This window comes from Pan troglodytes, chromosome 8 (genome assembly GCF_028858775.2).
Source record: "Pan troglodytes isolate AG18354 chromosome 8, NHGRI_mPanTro3-v2.0_pri, whole genome shotgun sequence".
NCBI lineage: Eukaryota > Metazoa > Chordata > Mammalia > Primates > Hominidae > Pan > Pan troglodytes.
Genome location: NC_072406.2, coordinates 126,983,085 through 127,008,442, shown reverse-complemented (window position 1 = coordinate 127,008,442; position 25,358 = coordinate 126,983,085). Strand labels below are relative to the sequence as shown.

The following is a 25,358-nucleotide window of genomic DNA, read 5'->3' as shown; positions in this document are numbered from 1 at the left end:
TCTTGGCATATTACATAGTGAAATAGATGTATTACTCTATTACATCTATTACATGATGTCACTGTAATCAGATGAATCTTTGTTTTTGGAGGATGGAAACCAGTCTCTTTACTATCTGGTCACACCTTTTCTAAGGGAAGCATGTTTTGACCCTGCAGTTTAAGAAAATCTCTTGTATATCGGCCGGGCATGGTGGCTCATACCCGTAATCTCCGCACTTTGGGAGGCCAAGGCGGGTGGATCACCTGAGGTCAGGAGTTCGAGACCAGCCTGACCAACATGGAGAAACCCTGTCTCTACTAAAAACACAAAAAATTAGCCAGGGGTGGTGGCGCATGCCTGTAGTCCCAGCTACTTGGGAGGCTGAGACAAGAGAATCGTTTGAACCTGGGAGGCGGAGGTTGCAGTGAGCTGAGATCGTGCCATTGCACTCTAGCCTGGGTGACAGAGTGAGACTTTGTCTCAGAAAAACAAACAAACAAAAAATAAATCTCTTGTATATCATGTTAAGCTTGGATAGAATATTGCATTTATTTTCATCCAGTATAGAACCATTAGATGCCTTATCTTTTTAATGCCATCCTTCTTATCAAAAATTGTTTACTTTAATAGTACATAATTAAGGCTGTTGGGGAGTGGGTTGTGAGGGGAGAATGTTCTACAAAGCACGGTGTCTTTGAGCTCAAAGAATTTACAATGTGGATAGGAAGAGAAGACACGTGGATATGAGAAGAGGAGAACTGACGTCCAAAGCCACTCTTCATCCCCTGAATCAGCTGCTGTGATCCAAAAGTCCCTTGGAAAGCAGGCGTGTGAAACTTGGAATATTTCCTCATAGGAAGAGTGTGATATAAGGTCCTGCTATTCCATGTTTCTTCTGAAAAACTAACCCTGTAATGTCACAAAATGATCCAAAATCTTTAACCTCTAAGGCCTCCCCCAGTCTGGCTTCTGTCCTCCTTTCCTGGTAATTTCTCCTTCTACCCATATCATGCTGGTGCTCTTTAAGTGCCCAGCATCCTACCCTGTCACAAGCCTTTCGCCAGTCTCCGCCCATCTCCTGGCTGCTCTTTCCCGCCTGGCATTGCCTTGCACCTTCATGAACCCTTAGTCATCCTTCTGGATCAAGCTGAAAAAGGAACTGCTGCTCATGAGGTGTTTTCTTTTCTTTCTTTCTTTCTTTCTTTCTTTTCTTTTTTGAGACAGAGTCTTGCTCTGTCACCCAGAATGGAGTGCAGTGGCACGATCTTGGCTCACTGCAACTTCTGCCTTCTGGGTTCAAGCAATTCTCCTGCCTCAGCCTCCCAAGTAGCTTGGACTACAGGTGCATACCACCATGCCTGGCTAATTTTTTTGTATTTTTAGTAGAGACGGGGTTTCACCATGTTGGCCAGGCTGGTCTCAAACTCCTGACCTCAAGTGATTTGCCTGCCTTGGCCTCCCAAAGTGTTGGTGTTGGGAATAATGCTTAAAGAGAAACCTCATCATATCCCACATTGCGATGACAGGTGCGAGCCACCTTGCCCAGCCTCACAAGGCATTTTCTGACCCCCCCAAACAAAATCTGCCTTTCAAACACTGCCTAGCACTTCTTGGAATGTCCTTTGTAGTCCTCACTGCACTAGCAGGGATTTCTCTAGTGCCTCTCTCCTCTCTCTGAGCCTGTTTTCTCATCCATAGGTGAGCATTGGGATATATACCATGTAGGCTGTGATGAGGGTAGGAGAAAATCACAGAGGCACAGAGCGTAGCACACATGGGCTCTCCAGCCACAAGAGACTCCTGTGGCTAGAGACACAGTGGAAATGTCTGGGGACAGACTGCCTCATTCTTCGCTGAGAGGTGCCTGCCTTAGGTGGCTGCTGAAGCTCCCCCAGCTTCTGGGAGGTGAGCAACAGTTACCACCCAGCTGAGGCTGCTCCCGAAAAAGCCCATGAACTTCTCTTCTGTCCGTGGGTAAGCAGACTTATGCTCACAGCGGCACAGTGCTGATTCAGGTCAGCAAGCCCTAGCTTGTGTCCCACACTCAGGCCAGACAGGAAGATCCAAAAGCAGCCTTCTTAAACCGAAGTCATTACAAACAAACAAAGCCCATATACACATACAGACACGCACACAGACACACATACACATGCGCACGTGCACGCACAAACACAAGTATGATTTAATGGCCAGGTCTTGACTGTCTTGGAAATGGATGAACCACCTGGGCTTACAAATAAACCTGGTCATGTTTGCTTTTTCCAGGAGAAACTGAGGGTAGGGAGAGCGAGTCTAGCAGAGCTCTGAGATGGCCTAGAATGGGCATTGGGGAGAACTCCTGAGCTAGCTATCCTTGAAATGTGTAGATCTCCCTGCTGAGGCTCTGCGGGTGATCAGGCAGTGTCAGAATGAATTAGTGGCTCCATAAACCCAGGCTCTGTGGCTAAATGGTGGGGGCTAAAATCTCTGAAGTTCCTTACATCCCAGCAGGCTTCTCTAAAATATTTATGGCTGTTAGGCAACACAGCAAGCCCAGGTCCTTGAAATCTGGAATGAAGGTCCCGGACAAGGTTCCTACTGGCCAGCTGGGGAATCCTGGGCAACCCTCTTAACTTCTCTGAGTCTCCTCTCTCTATATGCAGAAAGCAGCTAATGAAGCCCTGTCTGCCTCATAGGGTGCTGGTGAGGGGCCAAGATCCAATCAGCGTCTCAGCCCCCAGGAAAGTGATAAAACAACTGGGATTATTTTCCAAATATTGTTCCAGTTGAAGGCTTTTGGAAAGCTCTCCAAAAGGCTGTGACCTAACAGTCAACTTGTATTTATTTGTTGAGAAGCTTCTGTAAATCAAAGGCATAAAACAGGGGACCCAGCTAAGGAAAATATTTCCGCTCACTGCGAAGAGATAAATTTTCAGGCCCCGAAAGGGGAGCTGGGAGAACTTGCAGGCACGTTTACAGCCCCCTCGTTAGTTCAGGCACAGTGATTGTTTGAAGTCCCAGATTCATCCAGCGAATAAGAAAGGCCCAGCAGGTCAGCAGTTTGACACTGTCTCCAAGGCTTTCTGTTATGTTTATACTGGAAAGTTACCACTGGCCTCTGTAAAATGGAATTTCCATATAATAATTGAGATGGCCTTGTAAGGAGGGAAGGTCCCTGTTGCTGCTTCTACAAGGAAGTTGGACTGATAGGGAAATGTGGAAACAAAGGAAGCTTTTGTCTTATCTCTGAAGCGAAGCCTTGTATGGTGGTTTCCAAATGCCTGTCTCATGCCCTACAGCATCAGAATCACTCGGAGTGCTTCCTTAAAATACAGATATCTACACCCATGCAACACATATTGAATTCCTAGGAAGGGGCCCAGGAATCTGTGTGTGTGTGTGTGTGTGTGTGTGTGTTGAGATGGAGTCTCACTCTGTTGCCCAGGCTGGAGTGCAGTGGCGTGATCTCGGCCCACTGCAACCTCCACCTCCCAGGTTCAAGTGATTCTCCTGCCTCAGCCACCAGAGTAGCTGGGATTACAGGCGTGCACCATCACACCTGGCTATTTTTTTGTATCTTTAGTAGAGACAGGGTTTCACCATATTGGCCAGGCTGGTCTCCAACTCCTGGCCTCATGCGATCTGCCTGCCTTGGCCTCCCAAAGTGCTGGGATTACAGGCGTGAGCCCCTGCACCCAGCCTGAAGGGTTTTTAACAGTTTTATTAAGATGTAATTCACATACTATACAATTCACCCATTTAAAGTGTATGGTTCAATGGCTTTTAATATATTCACGGAGCTGTGCTTCCATCTCTATAATTTCAGAACATTTTCATTATCGCCAAAAGAAGCCCTGCTCTCCTTAGCCATCACCCCAATCCTCCCGCCTCCAACCCCCAGCCTTAGGCAAGCCCAAGTTTCCTTCCTGTCTGTATAGATTTGTCTGTTCTGGGCATTTCATGTAAATGGAATCATGCACTATGTGGTCGTATAGTGAAGTGTGTGAGTTTGGAGCAAGAGCTAATTGGTTACAGGCAACAGAGGAAAGGCTGAGAGCACCACTATTGTCTTCCCCACTGAATGCCGGATGTCACCCCTCTAAATAAGTGTGGAATACATATTTAAAGATATTGGCTTATAGCTGGGCATGATGGTGTGCACCTGCAGTCCCAGCTATTTGGGAGGCTGAAGTGGGAAAATCCCTTGAGCCTCGGAGCTCAAGTCAGCCTGGGCACACCGCGAGAGCCTCCTGTGTCTAAAAAGTAAAAAAGAATATTGGCTTGAAGGAAGCTAAACAGTCAGTCTTCCTGTAGGTCCAGCCTTGGATTATGCCAGGCAATCAGCAGGGGTCACTGCACTCCAGCCTGGGTGACAGAGTGAGACCCTGTCTGAAAAACAAAACAAACAAACAAACAAAAGTAAACCCGTCCCTCTGCAAAACCAAAGCCCCCCAGTTGATGATGCCCACCGCTCCTTATAAGGCATTTGAGCAATCATCTGTTATTGCAAGAAAGGGGAATGCCACTTCTGGGAGATTCAACAGATAGGAATTTGGGAACTCTATAAAATGCTCTATTTCATAGACATTTTTTTCCTGCATCATTACCTTTCTTGAAAAGTATTAGTGCTCAGAGTATGTGTGTATTTCAGTATTCATATGGATTTATTCATCTGGCTGTGGTATAATTGCATTTTGTAGATGAGATCTGTTTCCTTCTCTAACTTGATTTTGGAGCTTACCTAAGCCATGTCCCAAGGGAGGGAGGTAAAATAGGGATTAAAGGATTTGCAGGATTTTTTTGTTTGTTTGTTTTTTTGAGACACTGTAAGATGATGCCCAATTTTCTGAGAGTCTGTTCCTCCATTAAGATCAGATCACAATGCAGTCTTGGGAGATTGCCCAGTGCTGTGGAAATAGTGAGGGCTTTGGCTGCTTGAGTTCAAATTCTGGTTACCTTTGACAAATGTGACTTTACTTCTCTCAGCCTCAGTTTTCTTATCTATAAATATGGAATATTGGTAGCTTGCTTATAGAATGATTCTGAAGAGTAAATGAAATAATAAACCTGGCACATAATAATAGCTGCTCTGTAAAAATGTAGCAAATATTACTATTATTTAACTTCTCATTTCATATATGTTATGTTTCCTCATTTGGATTCTTAGCTCCTTTGAGTATTGTCCCTGATCCCCACATAGCTCGTAACATAGTGTGTCCTATGCAAAAGCCAAGAAAGAGTTAGGAAAGAACAGATTGTAGAGGACATCTATGAGCCACCTGCCCAGGCTTCTTTTCTTTCTTTCTTTCTTTTTTTTTTTTTTTTTGAGGCAAAGTCTCTGTCACCCAGGCTGGAGTGCAGTGGCACAATCTCAGCTCACTGCAACCTCCGCCTCCCAGGTTCAAGCACTTCTGTCTGCCTCAGCCTCCCAAGTAGCTGGGATTACAGGCACCTGCCATTATGCCCGGCGAATTTTTGTATTTTTAGTAGAGACAGGGTTTCGCCATGTTGGCCAGGCTGGTCTTGAACTCCTGACCTCAGGTGATCCACCCGCCTCGGCCTCCCAAAGTGCTGGGATTACAGGAGTGAGCCACTGCGCCCAGCCAAGGCTTCTCTTTTCTAGACTTATCTATCCTTATTCCCATTGTCCATCCACAAAGATATGAAAATGGGCTCCAGCAGCTTCTATGAGTGACTTTGCTCCCACTCCTCTTATCCTCAGCCTCAGTTGGTTGGACTAGGTGAGGACACCCAACTTAAGCTTGGCCAGGGAGTTCAGTGAGTTCTTAGCCAGTGGGCGTGAAACTGATCCTCCGTGTTCCACTGTAGTTGTGATTTGAAGTATGTTCACAAAATGTGATTCTAGGCAGCCATTCATAATGCTTCTAAAATTTTTTCTAAGCCCTAAGAAAATGGTCATCCTATAATGTTAAGGTAAAAAGGATAAGACAAAATTATGTAGACCTCACAGATTAGAAAATATATATGCATGAAGTACTGGAAAGAAAATATATAAAAATGTGAATAGAAATAGAGGGATTCTAGATAATTTTCTTATAGTTTTTAATACTGACTGTTAAAGAGAAGTCTATATATTGGGGGGAAGGTGGGAGTAGGGGGAAGGAGCCAATGTAGATTTTCTTCTCTCTTCCCTTTAAAAAATTTTTGCTTCTCTGGTCTCAGTTTTCTCAGAATCCTAGCTATCCTTGATATCTGATAAAATAATTCACACACGGGTGTTAACAACTTGCTAGCTCTCCAAGGGTGTTATTATTTGAAAATGGGCTTCCAGACGCAAGATGACTTCATGCAGAAATTCTCAACCATTGATCCTTTACAGAACTAAGCTAAGCAGTTCTACCAGTTTGCAGGAGAAAACATGATAGAATTGTCTAAAATTAAAATTTTCTCCCATAAATTTTCCCTTGGTGCCTACCACCAATGTCTCAATTAGAATTTTGTAGTCTGAACAATAGAATCACTGGGGAGCTTTAAAAATATACAAATTCCCCTGCTCCATCTTTCAGATTCCAGATTTAACTGGCCTTTTGTGGGGCCCGAACCGCTATGGTTTTTAATCCCTTGTAGGTGATTCGATCCTTCAGCCAGGATTGAGACTTATATATAATTATATAATTATACTGACAGTATAATTGATTGAATGCAAAATTCTATACTGAGTAATTTTGTTGTCTCCAGCTTAATAGTGTATCCATATTTTGCGGGATTTCTGAAGGAGCTGCATGGGTTCCAGTTGCCCTACTAATTGAATGAATTTGGAAACTCGTGCTTGACCTGAACCCTCGGGCGGCGCCGTTCCCAGTGGGGAAAGAGACTGTTTGGAGACATCGCCCTCCAGTGACAGCACTCGGGAACTGTTGAGAGGCCTGGGTACACCTTTGCTTCCCATTGATTGTTCCTCTAAGAACAGGGGTGCTCTGAGCCCGTTCCAGCCTGTGAAAGCTCCCTTGAGTTCGTTGTACGTTTGTCCTTGCCCGGATGTGTCGGCAACACGCTTGGAGGCATAAACAGAACAAAACTTCAGACGTGTTCTTAACTGTCAGGAGTAACAGTTGCAGATAAAAGCTGCAGAATTGCTCATCAATACTGGGAAGGCTGAGCACAACTAGAATTATTCCGGTAACTTAACAGAAAAAATAAATAAACATGTCAATAGTTACAGGGTTTAGGAGGGAGGGAGAGTGTAAATTCATAGCAAAACATTTAGAACATTCCGTTTAGCCCCTTCCCTTGTGCGGGGGCGGAAGTCTGAGGCGAGTGGGGTGCACTGTGGGGAGGGGCAGCAGAGAAGAAGTCTCACCAGGGTAGACAGGACCAGGGGGCCGTGCTGAGCCCTGGCCCCAGGAGCTGGCAGGTGAGAAGAGACTCATCTCTGGAAATAATGCTTGAGAGTCCATCTGAGCCCCCTGGGAAGCTTGTCCAGAAAGCTCCCGGCAGGTCCCATTCCTATCAATTGTGGTTCAAGAGGCCTAGGAACCCGAGAGGGTTCTGAGAAGCAGTGGCAGGGCCTGCCGTGCATCCAGTACCTACTTGGTAGCAGGTGTGAAAGGAGGCCTGTGCCCTCGTTCAGTCCTTACAACAACCCTCTGTGGTAGATGGTACCATCCCCATTTTACAGATAAGGAAACTGAGGCTCGGGGAGGTGATGTGGGGTGCCTAAAGCACCAGAGCTGAGCAGTGATGGAGTCTGGACTGCAGTACCCTGTTGCGGGCGATGAGGGGGAGCTGTCACAGGAACAAGCCAAATCCTGCATTAGGAGGCTCAGTGCCAAAGGTGGGAGCAGGAACAGAGATGACGTGGACCTGCATGCCTGGTCCACAGCGCTCCTTGGGGACCTTCTGTTCTCCCTGAGGAAAGGGTTGGAGTCAGGTGGGAACGTAGGAAGGAAGAGAAGGTAGAGAGGGGAGAGGAGGCAGGACCAGCCACCAGGCAGGGGGTAGTCAGAGCCACCAAGGCAAAGCGCTGGTGAGCGGGAGGGTGGGGGCCTCGGGTCTCTTCTGCTTCCTCCTCAGTCTTTCCCCTCAGGCTCCTTTCTTCCTTCTAGAGCTTTTCTTTCTTTCTTTCTTTTTCTTTCTTTTTGCTTTCTTTCTTTCTCTTTCTTTCTTTCTTTCTCTCTTACCTTCCTACCTTCTTTCCTTTCTTTCTGTTCTTTTTCTTTCTCTTTCCTTCTTTCTCTTTCTTTCTTTCTCTCTCTTTCTTTCTTTCTTTCTCTCTCTTTCTCTCTCTCTCTTTCTTTCTTTTTTTCTTTCGACAGAGTCTCGCTCAATTGCCAGGCTTGAGTGCAATGGCGCAATCTTGGCTCACTGAAACCTCCGCTCCTGGGTTCACACCATCCTCCTGTCTCAGCCTCCTGAGTAGCTGGGATTACAGGCACCCGCCATCATGCCCAGCTATTTTTTGTATTTTTTTTTTAGAGACAGGGTTTCACCATGTTGGCTAGGCTGATCTTGAACTCCTGACCTCAGGTGATCCACCCTTCCCCAGCCTGCCAAAGTGCTGGGATTACAGGCATGAGCCACTGCGCCCGGTCCCATGTTCCTTTCTTACTTCTCCACCATCCTTGCTTCTTCTTTCTTCACTTCCCCTTTCTTAGAAGAGGGGTTTTCTCCTCCCTCACAGATCCAAGGCATGCCCTCACTCCTCACAGGATGGCAAGGAGAAACGATCAATCGCTTAAGTAATGAAAAACATCCAAATCAGACCCGTCTGCAGTCAGAATCCACAGCAGCCCTTCCGCAGCACAGCACTGCCTCCGCCGGCCGCCTTCCTTCCCTCGGAACTGAGCCCATCCAGGGCTGCAGAGCGGCCTGCAGTCCCTGGTGGCAACAGCACTTAGCGGCGCCTCATGTTTAATGCAAGCAAGCTTCGGAAACAGGAAAGCTTTCAAGATACAGCTGAAGATGCACGAGCGCTGCCCTTTACAGAGCAAACACGAATGTACAAAACCAACGTGGGTTTTCCTGTGTTACAATAATTGTGTTCTCATCTGTACAGATTTAAGCAAACCGCTTCTGTCAGAAGAAAGGAGAAATCTATATCCAAGGGCCTCTGTGGCCTAGAGAGGCCTGAGTCACCTCTGCTTTTTGAGTCTCCTAGTAATTTTAAAATGAAAAAATTCCGGCCGGGCGCGATGGCTTATGCCTGTAATCCTAGAACTTTGGGAGGCAGAGGCGGGCGGATCTCCTGAGGTCAGGAGTTCGAGACCAGCCCGGCTAACATGGTGAAACCCCATTTCTACTAAAAACACAAAAAATTAGCGGGGCATGGTGGCACGCGCCTGTAATCCCAGCTGCTCGGGAGGCAGAGACAGAAGAATCGCTTGAACCTGGGAGGCGGAGGTTGCACTGAGCCAAGATTGTGCCATTGCACTCCAGCTTGGGCAACAACAGCGAAACTCCATCTCCAAAAAGAAAAACGAAAAAATACTAAAATAGGTTATACAATTTGTAGTTCATTTGTAAATGCTCATCATTAGCAAGTTAATATTTTTAGCACAAAAGAGATAATGCAATATAATTGTGCTAGTTACTAGCTAATTACAGGATTTGTAAAAAGTAATCATTCCTAGTGTGCTATAAGTAATGGGCACAGGTGTATAGCTGTATTTTGAATAACTTCTTTAACCTGTTAGGATGTGATTCCTTTGGAAAAAAATTAAAGATCTAAAGTAGAAATCTTTTGTGTGGCTGTGTTAAAGTGTATGATATTGATGACTATGAAAGTTTCCCTTCTGCTAACATAGACACTCTTGTCTCCAAACAAGTTCAGCTGTGCTTCCCACTCAGTCACTCATTCTGGATGGTTTTGTTAGCATATCCATGTCCTCTACCCTGTCTTCAGAGTGCTTAGGTTGAAAGGCTTTATAAATACCACGTGTCTAGTCCAATACCCTTTCCTTGGCTATCTGGACCCAAAGCACCATGCCAAGTCAATGCAGTGCTACAGAACTTAGGGTTGTTTTTTTCCCCCCCCTCCTGAATATTCCTAAATAACTCAGTGTTTTAAAAGACTCTGATGTATCTTGGAGAAATGGCTGATCCTAGGACTGGGGCAGGAAACATATGAGATGAGCTGGGAGTATTTTGTAATCTCCGAAAGTAAGGAAGTACTAAAAAACAAAAAGAAACAAACAAAACACCCATATATTGATGGGGGTATGTTAAAGAGACACAGGAACCAACTGAAACTGTTCCCAAAGGCCAAAGCTGGAACAATTTGAGCAACAAAACCAATGAAATAGTATTAGATTATAACCCAAAGTATAAGATAAATATCCATGAGTTTGTATTGATATAAATGATTGGATAAATAAAGGGTTTGGGACACAAATCTTCCTTGCAGAATAATTCCAAACAGTTTTTTGCAGATACTCTACCCTCAAGAAGATACAGTATTAACTCTACACTTCTGAAGTGTGAGCTATCTACGATGACTTTGCTTCCCGAGAATACAGTATGGAAATGGGAGGGAAAGAATAACTTTACAGTGGAGAAACTTGACAAATACTATTTCAGCCAGGGGATCAAGCCCAACATCATGCTGACAGTGTGTACTCTTGATAAGATATGACTAAAATCACACTTTATCTCTGTATTCCTCCTCTGTAACATCCACAATCCCAGTCTAATCATGAGGAAAACATCAGACTAATTCCAATAGAGGGCATCCTACAAAATACCCAACCAATACTCCTCAAAACGGCCAAAATCAACAAAAATATATGGAAACTCTTAAGAACAGCTGCAGACACTGCAGAAAGCCTAATAGCAACCACTCCTCAGAGGTCTGAACACCAGCCCTGCAGAGCCCATCCCCTAACCTTCTAGGCTCTGATCATCTCAACTCCTTTCCTTTGAATCCTCCAGCTTTAGAGGTGGTGCTGCTTCCTGCTATTTTTAGCCCTGTATTACAGTAATGTTCCTCCTTTGCTATTCCACCCCCCAACACCCAATTCCCTGTATAAATTTCCTCTGTTGAAGTACCTTGTGTGGTTTCTGTTTTCCAAACTGAGCTGTGCCTGTTACAGTGCTTGGTACCAGGAAATAGACCCTCAGGGATGGGGATTTGGAGGTTGATTTGATCATTGCTTGGTTTTAAATGCTGGGCTGAGATCTTTTCAATGGGAATTGCTATGCTAGTACTCCATTGCATTTGGAGGCATAGTGATTAAGTTGTCACCAGTGATTGATTGAGATGAAATGCCTATGGAATCAAGTGCCTTGTGGGACCATATAGCTTTTACACCAAGAATGAAAAGGACAATAGGCATAAACTGTCACTGTCCCTTCATTATCCTAATGGCAGTAGTAATTATGACTACAAAGCATTGGAGTAGGATGACATCTTCCAACTGGAGAGATTACAGAAAGGAAATCACTAGCTCAGGTTTAAACTTCTAAATTCAAGTCTAAAACAGAGCACTGAGAGGCTCTATGGCAGCCCTAAAATAATGTATTTTTTTTAGTCATAGGGCCAATCTCATACAAAAAAGAACCATAATTAAATTGTGTGGGTTATAAAATTACAATGTAAATTGAACTCATAGACTTCCCTGACTCTTATGAGAAAATGTATTGACTGGGTGAGTGGGCCTCTAGGATTTTGAATGATCACATCTGGGTAGATGGGAATAAAGCTGAAAATCTTGAACCCAAGGCCTCTCTGCCTTGTGAAGCTTTGAACCCAAGGCCTCTCTGACAGTAGAAGCTTTTGTCTTTTAGGTCTATAATTAGAGTCAGATCTCAGCATGTTCCAGGGGGAAAAAGTGAAGTCTGACCTGGGAAGAATTAGCTTTTATTCCAAATGAATGACAACATCTTGCTAATTGATTTAGGCAGAAATCTGAGGATTATTTGAGAAGTGTCAAAGGAAGATAAAATATAACATTAAATCAGGCCAACGTATGGACTTGGGTGGACTTATCAGAGTCTGGACTTACTGTGTTAGCTCATCCAACTGGAAGTGGCTCTAACAGTTTTCTTAGTTGAGTCAATAAAATATATTTATTGGTGGCCTACATTCAGTGAGCTGAGATGACAGAACTTCCCGGGGTAATGAAGAAAAAATAATCCATAGATTTAGGGAGATAGGAATGCAAAATTACATGGGGGCATGAACACCCAGCCATATCTCCTGATGGGGTGCAGGTGACAATCTCTTCTCTGAGGTACTAAGAAATATATGAATGAGGGGCGTACCAGCCTCCCTGGAAAGCTCTGTGGTGGATCCCCTCGCTAGATTGGGGTTAACAGTGGAAGATGCTGCCACTGAGATGGGTCTAGTCAGGAAAATAGCAATTATGTAATAGAGGTTTCAGCAGAGGGAATTTCATACGGGAGTTGGTTACATCAATGTTGGAAGGCTGAGTGAGGAAAATGGATTATTCACTGAGATCATCCAGAAATAATAACCCAGGAGGCAGCTACTACCACTGGGGCTGACAGAACAAAGGGAAGAGGCTGGGGTTGCAGAGCTAGAAGCTTAGGGCCAGGGCCCTAGAAATGTAGAACTCTGGTCTCTAAGAGGGGGCCTGCCATGCTACTGTTGCTGCATTTGAGACCAGAGGAGGCTGGTTCTAGGAGGATTTAAAGAATACAGAGCCTAGCCAGGCTCAGTGGCATGATCCTGTAGGCCCAGCTACTGGAGAGACTGAGGCAGGAAGATTGCTTGAGCCCAGGAGTTCAAGGTTGCAGTGTGCTATGATCGTTCCACTGCACTCCAGCCTGGGCAACATAGCAACAGAGACGCAGTTTAAAATGTGTGTGTTTGTGTATATGTGTATATATATATATATTATATATATATAACAGTATATATATTACATATTTAAAAACATATATTTGTACATACAATTAAAAATAAATTATATGTATGTATATGTATGTGTGTATATATATATGTGGAGGCTAAAATCAATTGCTACGGACCCATTGCTGAGGTGATACAGATAGGAACAATAACCTCAAAGGAAGGAAGTTGCTTCTTCCTCCTCCTGTTCCCCTTCTCTGGAGCCTCTTATTAACCAAATGTAATAGAAAGCCAGTTAGCAAAGGAGAAATGTAGTTTGTAGCGTCCTAGCCTAGCAACACAAAGCAGTACATAGAGGAGTGGATTTGGAACAGAAGGACAAGAGCTTAGTAAGCCCCACTGAACTTGCCTTATCCCTTGTACTTTAAAAAGCAAACCTTTCCAAGACAGGGACTTTATTGAAATGCCCTCTCCTCGTCAGAGCCCTACAAGATTTGGTGAATATCTGTTGAACATCATGGATGATGTTACTACTGTAGCCTTGCAACAATACAATACATTTTGGACCTCAGACCTCAACATTTATGAAACCAGCACTCAATTACAGTGTTTTATGTGTCTAGCTGGAAAGTTTTTTACACTCCAAGCAGGATCATTTAGGAAAGTCCTGTCAAGAGAGTAAAGCCTGCCTTTGTGTAAGTGGAGTAGCCTCTTACTGTCAGTGGTTTGATGAATAGAGGTACTGAGGGGAGCTTAACTGCTCCTGTAAAAGATATATATTATATATATATATATATATTTTTTTTTTTTTATTTAAAATCATTGTTAAGAGGCAGGGATCAGCTTCCATGGTGATGTAAGGATTTCTGAAGAGTTTGTAGATAAAAGCAAGGTCTTTAAAAATAACACAGGAATCAGTAGAAAAACTCAGCATTTGCGCCTATCCAACATCTTTCTTAACCTAATAAGGTTGACAGTCAGCATCTCTGTTAGAAGAAGTTAATGGTATTAGTTGAATGATTGATTACACAGATCACTGGAGGAAGGGCCAAAACACAATGGTCTTATATCAGAGTATAGCAATGGCAAGCTGTACAATGAGGACAAAGAAATTTTAATAATGACCTTAAAATGGTGTTGATATTAAAATGCTCAGCCCAGAATTATCTATGTCAAATTAATTACACTTCCCTAGTCTTTTCCTTTCCATTGAAAGGAAAATGATAATGAGCAACACTACTTCGCAAGATGTATATCAGCAATTTCTGACTAATTTCTTTGAAATACTCAGCTCAATGAATATAAATTATATTATATGCTATGCATGAAAAGACTCCAACCATTAAGAACTGTGCAAAATTATTTTTATTTCAATGTCAAATTCCAAAGAAAAACACCCAGAAATTGCTATGCACGTTTGCATTTATAGCTTTTATTATTTTTAGGATGTGGTTTTGAACCCAAATTCCAATGAGTCATATGTACTGTTGCCAACAGTATTTTCAGGGAAAGGCTTACTTGAAGCTGCATGACATTGGATCATTTTATGGAAAATGTAAGTCTTTATGAAATGGAACCTGTTTGTTGTCAAGGAGTCCAAGCTACATTACTAATGAGGTAATATTTTATTTTAAAAGTAGGTGTTTTCTTCTCAACTCCATTTCTGTAGGAGCCCAACACCAACGCAGCTTAAGAAAATGATGGTCTATTTTCTAATCATTTCTAAAACAAAATGGAAATAAAGATCACAGGACAAAGAATTGAAGCAGCCCACAAAGAATATAGAACCATAAATGCTCTGTGACTTGCTACATTTTTGATAAGAGCAACAGGATAAAGAGATTTAAGTAGAAGAGCATACTTTAAACATGGAAAAATAATGTTTAAGGAATGGCTAATTTGTTTCTCCCCTAGAAATCTCCAGTACATGGCTCTCTTGGGAAATCTAATCAATTAAAACCCTACATGCTATTCTACTTGTGAGTGGAATAAGGAATACATTTCTCATGTTATTATATAAATGAGTCTCATCTTCAGGGATTTGAAATATAGCTTTATCCAGAGTATAGTGAATTTGTATGTCATCTCATCTTTCTGCATTATAGTAAAATTGATTTTATGATTCCTTACTCATAAATCACAGGCCTGAGGCAATAACAGCCTTGGAGATGCTTTTGCTTGTCTTGCCTAATCTCACAGGCTGGGTGTGTCTCTTGTTCTTTTTTCTGAACCACATCTAGCTCTTCAGCTTGCAATTATGATTATAGTTCTCAGCCTTGAAAAAGAGTGGCTGTCAGACCCAGGTCATGTTCCTGGCTTGTTTGGATCCTCTAAACTGAATACCATCCCGGACACCTTTAGCACATCATTGGAAGAAATTAATAGTGTGATCACGATGCAAATGAATGTACATCACAACATGGGTACCATTATGAACTTACAGCTACAAAATTCAAAGGATATCTTACCTTTCCCCTTACTCTCCCCTCTGATATAAGAGCAAAGTGACCCATGGTGGTATTTAGATTTCTGGCAGTCTGCTAGGGGTTTTACCTTCATGTAAGGTTGTGGTTCTTCAATCAAGAGAAGTCTAAAGTATTACCTAATATTTAAAAAAAATATATATTCCCCCCACTTTTTTTTAAAGACTCCCTGTCAGTTCCTCAATATATTGACTAGTCCAACTAGAGCAGTGGTCCCCAACCTCTTTGGCACCAGGGACTGGTTTCATGAAAAACAATTTTTGCACAGACTTGGGGATGATTTCGGGATGCAACTGTTCCACCTGAGATCCACCAGGCATTAGTTAGATTTTTATAAGGAGCGTACAACCTAGATCCCTGCATGCAAGTTCACAGTAGGGTTGGTGCTCCTACGAGAATTGAATGTTGCTGCTGATCTGACAGGAGGCAGAGCTCAGGTGGTCGCCTGCCACTCACCTCCTGCTATGCAGCCCAGTTCCCAACCGGCCACGGACTGGTACTGGTCTGTGGCCCGGGGGTTGGGGGACCCCTGAACTAGAGAGAAGAGGAAGGTCATAATATAAAATCATAAGCCTGGGCAATATAGTGAGACTGTATCTCTACAAAAATAAAAACAGCTGGCCATGGTGGCACCTGCCTGTAATCCCAACTACTCAGGAGGCTGAGGCAGGATTGCTTGAGTTGAGGCTGCAGTGAGCTGATAGTGCCACCGCACTCCAGCCTGGGTGACAGAGCAAGACCCTGTCTCAAAAAAAAAAAAAAAAAAAAAAAAAATTATAAAGCACACTGAATTTTAACTCCTTAGACTCATACTTGGGAAATCAGGTAATTCCTTGAAGCCACCTCAAGAAGACTAGGTATGAAGGCAGCAGAAGTCTCTTGATCTTGCTCCCTGGCAGGAGTGAGCTCTGGCCTGTCCACCTGCCTTCCAGCCTGACTCCAGGTTTAGATTTCAGGAACGGGGGGAGTTGTGGGATGATAACCCAGTGGAGGTCTACACATCCTATCTCTCCATGCATATCTGGCACGTGGCTTCTGAATTCATCTCCACCATCTCCATCAGCCTAGGTTGGTTCTCTCTTAATTGGATATGCAAGCTGCTTTGTGCCCCAAACCAGGAGAGAATAAAGAACGCTGTCAAAAGAGCACTGAGTTAAAAGTAAGGAGAAAGGCATGGTTCTACAAATGCTTTAGCTGAACCAAATCTTACCCCTAATCTTTGGGTCATTTTGAAAGTCCAATTTAATCTTTTGGTTTTAGTATTTCAGTTGACTATGTGCCTTCTCGCTATACAATAGTCTTAGAAAGAGATCATAAATCACAAGCTAATTGCTATTCATCAGCTGAGAAAATATGGGCCCAAAGCACTGTTCTTTGGGCTAGTGCTTTATACCAACATCAGAATGAAGTGAAAGGCCACAGTTAAGCATAGCAAATACAATAGGATGCAGAAGTTTCTTGCTAGGTTGACTCTGTTGTGATTATAACTTTTTTTTTTTTTTTTTTGAGATGGAGTCTCACTCTGTTGCCCAGGCTGGAGTGCAGTGGCGTGATCTCTGCTCACTGCAACCTCCGCCTCCCCAGTTCAAGCGATTCTCCTGCCTCAGCCTCCAGAGCAGCTGGGATTACAGGCACGTGCCACCATGCCTGGCTAATTTTTGTAGTTTTAGAGTAGAGATGGAGTTTCACCATATTGGCCAGGCTGGTCTCAAACTCCTGACCTCAAGTAATCTGCCTGCCTCAGCCTCCCAAAGTGCTAGGATTACAGGCGTGAGCTACCGTGCCCGGCGTCTGTTCTGGTTATAACTTCTGAGACTATCTGGCATATCTCAAAAGTAAGACTATAACCCAAAAGTAAGAATAATACATATATAACATACTTAAAAGTAAGAATATTCAGGCAAGGCTTGCATTTCAGATCTTCCTGTTTAGATGATTTGCCATCTTCCTTTCCCTGGGGCTCACACCATTTGGGTCTCGTTTCTCTAACAGTGTTCACCAGTGTGCACTATAATTTATTTTTGTAAACACCACACCAAGACTGACTTCTTTAAGGCTGAAATCATTTTTTGTGTTCCTAGCACCTTAATACCTGGTTCATAGAAAGTTCTTGAGAAATATGTGTTAAATAAACAAAATTCTTGTTTGGTTTGTGGATGTCCTATTTCTGATACATTTTTAGAAATGATATAACAGAGAAATTTCTAATGCCCACAATAGTCAAATCAATGAGTAGTGAGTGTGAATGAAACAGGCTTAGATGGATCTCTCTGAGGTGGGTAGTGGGGTATATTACCAAATAAAGTTAAAAACTGATTTTCTGGAATCAACCCAAATGCCCATCAATGACAGACTGGATAAAGAAAATGTAGTGTATATACACCGTGGAATACTATGCAGTCATAAAAAGGAAGGAGATCATGTCCTTTGCAGGGACATGGATAGAGCTGGAGGCCATTATTCTTAGCAAACTAACGCAGGAACAGAAAACCAAACACTGTATGTTCTCACTTATAAGTAGGAGCTGAACAATGACATAGGGAGGGAAACAACACACACTGGGGCCTGTGCTGGGGGCGAGGTGGGGAGGGAGAGCATCAGGAAAAATAGCTAATGCACGTGGGGCTTAATACCTGGGTGATGGGTTGATAGGTGCAGCAAACCACCGTGGCACACGTTAACCTATATAACAAACCTGCACATCCTGCATGTGTATCCCGGAACATAAAATAAATTAAATTAAAAAAAACAAACAAACAGAAAAACTGACTTTCTGCAAGGTAGTCCCTAGGTGACAACTTTATTGCCATAAGAACAACTATAAAACACTCCATTTCTTCTGCATCATTCAGCATTAAACAAACTCACATGCAGTGTTTCTGCTTGCTTATATCTATTTTTTTTTTGAAAAGAGGTATACATTTTATTTGAGAGTTACTCTAGCAAAACTTCAACTTTTACAGCTTTATGTTAATTCTTTAAATTCCCTTGGGATTACTAGTTTTCCAGCTAAAACACTGCTAAATTCTTAACAGTTTGAAGCAGGTTTTGGACTGGGGATCCAATTATGCATTCCCAAAACACAGTTTTCTTTTGAAGGGCAAGGAGGGTGATTTCAACTCTTCAATGTCTAAACCTTGCCTCTTCCATCCTTTCAACCTATCATCTTTATTTCCCTCTAAAGTGGTTTTGAAAAGAATCTTCGGGTAGTTGGGATTAATCACTGGATTTTTCTCTTTCTGGCTGTGCTGTGTATTACATGTTTGTTTCCAATTCAGAACCTCTGGCAAATACTCAAGTGAACAGGGTAAGTCTAGAGTCTAATTGTTTTAAGTGTCAGCTAAAAAGAAAAGTTTTTATATGTGTTAGGAAAATACTAAGAAATAATGCTTAGAATAAATTGTTTTTCTGGGCCAGGCGCGGTGGCTCACACCTGTAATCCCAGCACTTTGGGAGGCCGAGGCAGGTGGATCACCTGAGGTCAGAGGTTCAAGACCAGCCTGATCAACATGGCAAAACCCCGTCTCTACTAAAAATACAAAAATTAGCTAGACATGGTGACAGGCACCTGTAATCCCAGCTACTCAGGAGGCTGGGGCAGGAGAATCACTTGAACCCAGGGGGCGGAGGTTGCAGTGAGCTGAGATCGTGGCATTGCATTCCAGCCTGGGGATCGTGCCATTGCATTCCAGCCTGGGGAACAGAGCGAGACTCTGCCTCAAAAAAAAAAAAATTGTTTTTGAGACGTGCATAAACATTCCTTCCTTTTGGGCAGTGATTATTAAGAAGGGAAGTGGAGGTTTTCCTGGGGGAATTTTTCAAGCTACACATCTCTCCTCCACAAATAGATACATTGCTTTTTGTTCTCTCCCTAGAATACTATAGAGACCCACTGATTGTAGTGTGCCATATCCCTTTGTGTGTTGGGGGTGCAAAAAGTTAAGAATTGTTTGAGATTTATCATTGGATAAAATGTCCCCAATTAGAATTTTACAAAAACATAAGACGTTTTGTTTAAATTACATTATTTATTTTTTAGATCATCCCTCTTAGTCCTGCATGCATTGTTAGCACAAAAAGTTGAACCTGATCACAACTTCCTTTGAAGAGAGAGTAGGTACACAATGACCATCTGAAGAGTTTCTCCACGGATGGACCAAGAATTCCAGACGTTGGTAACACTGTCAGTAACCTACACAACTTTCAATACAAAAAAAAATTTACCAAATATCCTGTTTAATGTAAACAAGGCAGGAGGCAAAACAGAGTATTACAGTAACACTATTTTACAGGGCCCAGAAAATGTGATTATCTACCATGTTTTAACACATAGTGTCACAATGACATGCATATTTGATTTACTATATAACCCAAAATATAATTACCATATAATGTGGTTTTAGCACTTCACTGTAACGTCTTCTGTCAATACTGATGGACTTCATAATTAAATGGCAATTGTATGTTAATGCAATAATTTATGAAAACATTACCATGAATTTATGAAGTAATTCCATAATTTGTGCCCTGTAAAATTAAGTGTAACAATGTTTACACTAGCAACAGTGTAAGCGAGCTAAGAATTTTGGTCCTTATATATATACATATATACATATATACACACACAATAATGTACAATTAAACCAAAAAGCTATGAATCCACTCACAGCTTCCATATTGCACAAACAGATACATTACGAGAAAGTTACATAGTTATAAGGTGAGTACTATATGGCAATAGGCTAAGACAAATCTGAGTTCAATCAAGTAAAGAATGCGGCTCATAACTAAAAACAAATCCAAAGACTATATTGTTAGAAAGTTTTAAAAAATGTGCATACTTATTGATACAAATGTGAAGCAAGGCTGAAATTCACTTTGGAACTTGCTATGGCAATCAATTGTTATGACGGTGCTTTCCACTCAGCATAGTGCATTTTAGTCACTGTTTTTGCAAGTACTGAGTAACAGAAATATTCAGCTGTCAACAGAAGGTAAGAAAAACTAGTGATGCAGTACAATGTTTCACTAACAAATTGAACTCACTGTGAGAGCTTCTACTGGCTCTAGGTCTGAACTAAATATAAAAGAAAAAAGAAGGGATGAAAAACAGAAACTTAGAAACAAATGAAATCTTAAGCCTTAGCTGATTACAAATTAAAGTCATTACAACAACTTAGAAAAATTATATTTTCAGAAGCAGCATACATATACACAAATATAAGAGTTAAAGCTTTTCTGAGCTTGGTTTCATGGACTAGTTATAAGGTCCCATAGTGGAATCAAGGATAAAAGAGTATTTGGTTTCAGAGGTAATATCATTGCTACTACACCTATTGAGCACTATGAAAACATTAAGAAATATCTAATATCTCTTAATGCCTTAGTTTAAAGACTCATATATCAAAGTAGACTGTTTCTACATCTAGAAATGTAAATGTCGAAGTTTTCCTTGTATGAAGTGATTAAAAAAATACAGCAAACTGAATAATGCCTTCACATCATTCAAAATGATTTAAAGAAAATTACGCACAAAATAACTATCTCCCACTTCTGTTTTTTCTTTGTTTTACTTAATAAATTTCTTAGAATAAGCTAACAAAGATTTGCATGAAATTAGAGGTTTAGTCTTTTTGTTGTTTTAACAGTGGTAAGCATTCTAGAGCTGAGGCTATTCATAATCTTTTGATATTCTGTTCTTAATAAATAGCAAGAACAAACTATGAAATAAACCAGAAAAGCTAACACAACAAAATGAGCAGATAGGTGTAAAACAAGCCTCTATGCACATGCCACACAATGCGTATATGCAAACATGCTACATAAAATAACTTCCTAGAGGGGGTAGTGACAGTTCCCTTCAAGCCGGAACCTTTGATAGCCTGTTCCCCCAAATATCAGTAAATGGAAAGATGAAGAAGAAAGTGCTGCGGCTTAACATGTCAAATAAAAACAAACAATAGCTTAAAAGCATTATTTGAGTGATCAGCATCACTTAAAGGAAAAACAGAAAGTGGACTGGCAAACACGATTTTGTCAATCAAGTACAAGCATGCTGTGCCCAGCGCAGCTTTGCTGAACTACAGGTTCCTACATGTACACCCATTCACATACATACCCAATTTCCCCAAATCCTTTAACATGTAAACAGGACATTTAAAACTCTGTTTTCTTTAATCTCTTTAGAATCATTTAAAACAAAAGACTGAACAAAATAGAAAAAAATGTAAACATCGAGGAGCCACTGGCACTTTGATTGCTGCCAAGGGTTATCAGTCAGTTCCCCACCTAGACACCACCATGCGTTTCAGTAAGAAAATCAAATTATAAAGCAATTTTATAAAGCAATTTTCTGAGAGGGAGAGGGGGGAAAAAGGTTCTCAACCCAGTACATGTTACTTAGCTTAAAAAAATACAATTTTAGCAAACACTACCAATGGTGAGCAAATTCAACACTGTTGCGAAAACGACACAGTTTAAATAAACTGGGACCCACACATGAAGAAAATCACTAACATGGCTATGTGCACAAAAGAGTAAAAGAACATTTCTTTAAAAATATAGATATATTATATTAATCAAGAATTTATCATATTAAATTGTTATTCTTAAAAAAGCTGAAGAAAGTTAATGGTGCTCTACACATTTTTATCGCCTATAATTAATTCATTCAATGGTTTCTGAATTGTATTTTTTTCTCATTTACAGTTTTCATATTTTGTTTGATAAGAATTCTGACCTTAAAAAGTTATAAAATTAGTGATTTTTTTTTGCTACTTATTAATCCAAAAGAATACAAGCATTTGAGTCCCAGAGAATGTCAAAATGCCTTGCTACCTAAAAGGACATTAACATAACAGAAATATCATCAAAGTCATGACATCGGAAATATTGCAGCTTTTCACACAGTCATTAGAAATGCTTATTTCCTGAAGTTCCTTTGATTGTATCCTGGATTCAACAATGTGCAATTGTATATATAGAACCATTATGATAAAGCCAATGAAAACAACATTATACAACATTTCACCAAGAATGTCCACTCAATAGGTTCTTAATGGTTCTGTCCAGTTTACAGCAATACTGCGTTTAAAAAGGCTTTTTATCCTCTTGTGGCTGGGTGGAACTGAGTCTTTTTTGGTGAAATGTACACAGTAGTTCTGTTCCCCCAGTTACATGAAAGATGTTATTTATGGTGTGGAGGAAGCGTGATATTTCACAAATGCAATTGCCGCCAGCTCCTTACAGAACTCTTCTAACACAATCACACCCTCTAGCAGTGTGATGTGGTCAATACTGGTAAGGAAAAAACGGACAATAAATCAATTCAAGATATCAGCCGATCATTAAGTTCACTGAAATTTTTGGATTAAAAAAATGTAAAACACTAACTTACATAGGGCCTTCAGGTTCCAAACCAAGTAACCGCTTTCTGACTAACAGAAGCTTGGGAGTAAAGTCTTGAATACGCTGGATTCGAAGCATAAGGTCTCCAACAACCTGCATCACAGAGGCAAGGCACTTCAGTTCCTGAAATCAGCTACACAGACCACCTCAGGATCTAAAAACAAAAATCTTCCTTCCCTACTATTTAATAAAGAATGTAAACTTTCACTACTCATATAATTATCTTTAACCAAGGACTCATACCTAATTCTTTAAAATAAAAGTTACATATTATTTAAAATAATTGAAAAAATAATAGTTCAGAACGTATAATAATTACTTTTAAGCAGTAGATATATTTTTCATTATGTGACACTAACTGCATACAATGATATTAACATATTAATTGTACAGATTTATCAATCCTAGGGAATATAACAGAACTAGTAACTCACCCTGACAATTACAGAGAAGAGAGATCTACAGCCAGGAGCGAGGTTCACGTAAGGATCCAAAAGGTACTCGTGGATGTGTGGATGAGGGAAGAGAGAAAGTCTAGATAACACTGAGGTTACTTGTAAGTTTACATCATATGGCTATGGAGAGATAAAAAACAGAAAGACATTTAAAAATAATGTATACCGGTGCGCTTAATTTACTATTTCAATTTGTCCTTTAAAGAAAGGAGAATCTGGCCAGGTCCAGTGGCTCACACCTGTAATCCCAGTACTTTGGGAGGCTGAGGCGGGCGGATCACCTGAGGTTGGGAGTTCGAGACCAGCCTGACCGACATGGAGAAACCCCATCTCTACTCAAAATACAAAATTAGCCGGGTGTGGTGGCACATGCCTGTAATCCCAGCTACTTGGGAGGCTGAGGCAAGAGAATTGCTTGAACCCAGGAGGTGGAGGTTGCAGTGGGCCGAGATCACGCCATTGCACTCCAGCCTGGGCAACAAGAGCGAAACTCTGTCTCAAACAAAAAAAAAAAAAGAAAGGAGAATCCACCATTTTCCTCCCCGCTCCGCATGCTCTTCTGCAATGAAAATATCTACAACTAAACTAACTCTCATCATCTCAAATTACATATATTGCAGGCCTAAAACTTTAAAGATTTAAAAAGTATATAAACATATAAAGACAAATATGTGACAGAGTCAGAATGTTTATTTTATGCAGGTTGATTCAATTAATGAAATTGTTCAAGCGGTCATAAAAAAGCACCAGTGTGTCATATATAATATTAATTACAGAGGACCCATTGAGCATAAGACCAAAAAACAAGATGGGAAGATATTACACCTTTTTAAATATAGTAATTTTAGAAGTGATATTCCTCACCTCAGATTATTCAACTACTGCCAATTCCCAAAAACACATACAGTAAAATAAAGTCAAATCACAGAACCTTGTCACCAGAATGAAATGAAAGTACTTGGGGATAGAACTGATGACGACCCTATGCCTCAAAGTGGATGAGAAGGTTCAAAATGGTGATTACAGAGAGGGATCATCTCATTTCTTGCATGAGTATTAACTTTCCCCAAACAACTGTATATCTGTGTACAGTTCCTCACACTTGTTTTACATGTAATATCGTGATTTTACTTGAATTCTAATTGTCTGTTTATTCTTCACAGAAAGGGGCTTTACAGAGTTATGTCAACAAAGCAAAAGGCACACTACACAAGGAGTTGCTACTACTTGCTCAGAACTTTCAATAGAAACTTCTCACCCCTTCCAGTTTGCTTCTTCTAAGCAGCCAAAGGAAACGGATTGGTTGCAACAAAACTAACTACAGTGAGGAGGCTGCAGAGAACCCAGGTGGCAAGAGTGAGACAGACACTGCAGCACAGTGGAGGGAAGAGGGAGTCAGGACCAAGTGCAACATCAGCCAGCACAGCGGAATGTTTTACTCTCAGCCACTGAACAACCTGCAAAGCCTTGATCACAGTGAATAGCAATGAGGAAGTCAATCTCTGGCATTCAGTGGCGAATGCTCGGGCACACGCCAGTTCTGCTACAGACTTCGGCATTTTACTATCTTTTGAAAATCACCACAGCTACAGACGCTACGATGAACATGTTTTGTTACATAAACAGAAACTCTCAAGTCCTATGCTGTACAAGGCCCATTTTAGTCTAACTTACTACTAGATTCATGAACATGGATTTTTTTAAAGAATTAAAAACTGCTCCAAGTCATTTATTATTTTTTTTCAAAATCTAGCTGTAAGCAAGGTAATTGAAAGGAAATATGTATTCCCAGTAAAGGATAGTTTAAGAGCAAATTCTCCTACTTGGTAATACTTGGGGGCTTTGGGTATTTTTTATTGATATAGCATAATTGTACCTATTTTGGGGGGGGTCCATGTGATATTTTGATACATTTCACAATGTGTAATGTGTAATGACCAAATTAGGGTAACTGGGACATCCATCACCTCCAGCATTTATCTTTTCTTCGTGTTGGGAACATCACAGTTCTCTTCTAGCTCCTTTGAAATATACAATACGTTTTTGTTAACTAATTTCCCTACTGTACTACTGAATACTAGAACTTATTCCTTCTAACTGTACTTTTGGACTCATTAACCAACTTCTCTCCATTCCTCCTCCCTTGATAATATTTGCAACAGAATAGCCTTCTCTGAGACTCAACTCATAATAAACAATGAATTCACATTAAATTGTATTTTAGGTATGAAGGAATCATTTACAAAAAATAATTTAAAAGAATGCATTTAGTAAAAAAAAAAA

At 41.2% G+C, this 25,358-nt stretch overlaps 1 protein-coding gene across 3 annotated transcripts in view; it reads right to left on the bottom strand.

Annotated features, from left to right (window-relative positions):
* The window catches only part of FHIP2A (FHF complex subunit HOOK interacting protein 2A), a 79,249-nt gene that overhangs the window by 16,905 nt on the left and 36,986 nt on the right, over positions 1-25,358 (bottom strand). The window contains exons 15-18 of one of the 3 annotated variants that reach the window (XM_016919428.3): positions 23,055-23,195; positions 22,610-22,713; positions 20,260-20,290; positions 19,222-19,413 (exon numbers count right to left, since the gene is read on the bottom strand). In XM_016919428.3, the coding sequence (XP_016774917.2) occupies positions 19,249-19,413; positions 20,260-20,290; positions 22,610-22,713; positions 23,055-23,195 (441 nt within the window). In that variant the 3' untranslated portion in view covers positions 19,222-19,248. Of the gene's footprint in view, positions 1-19,221; positions 19,414-20,259; positions 20,291-21,929; positions 22,510-22,609; positions 22,714-23,054; positions 23,196-25,358 lie in introns of those variants that run through there. The other 2 variants (XM_016919429.3, XM_016919430.3) reach the window with 2 other exon arrangements.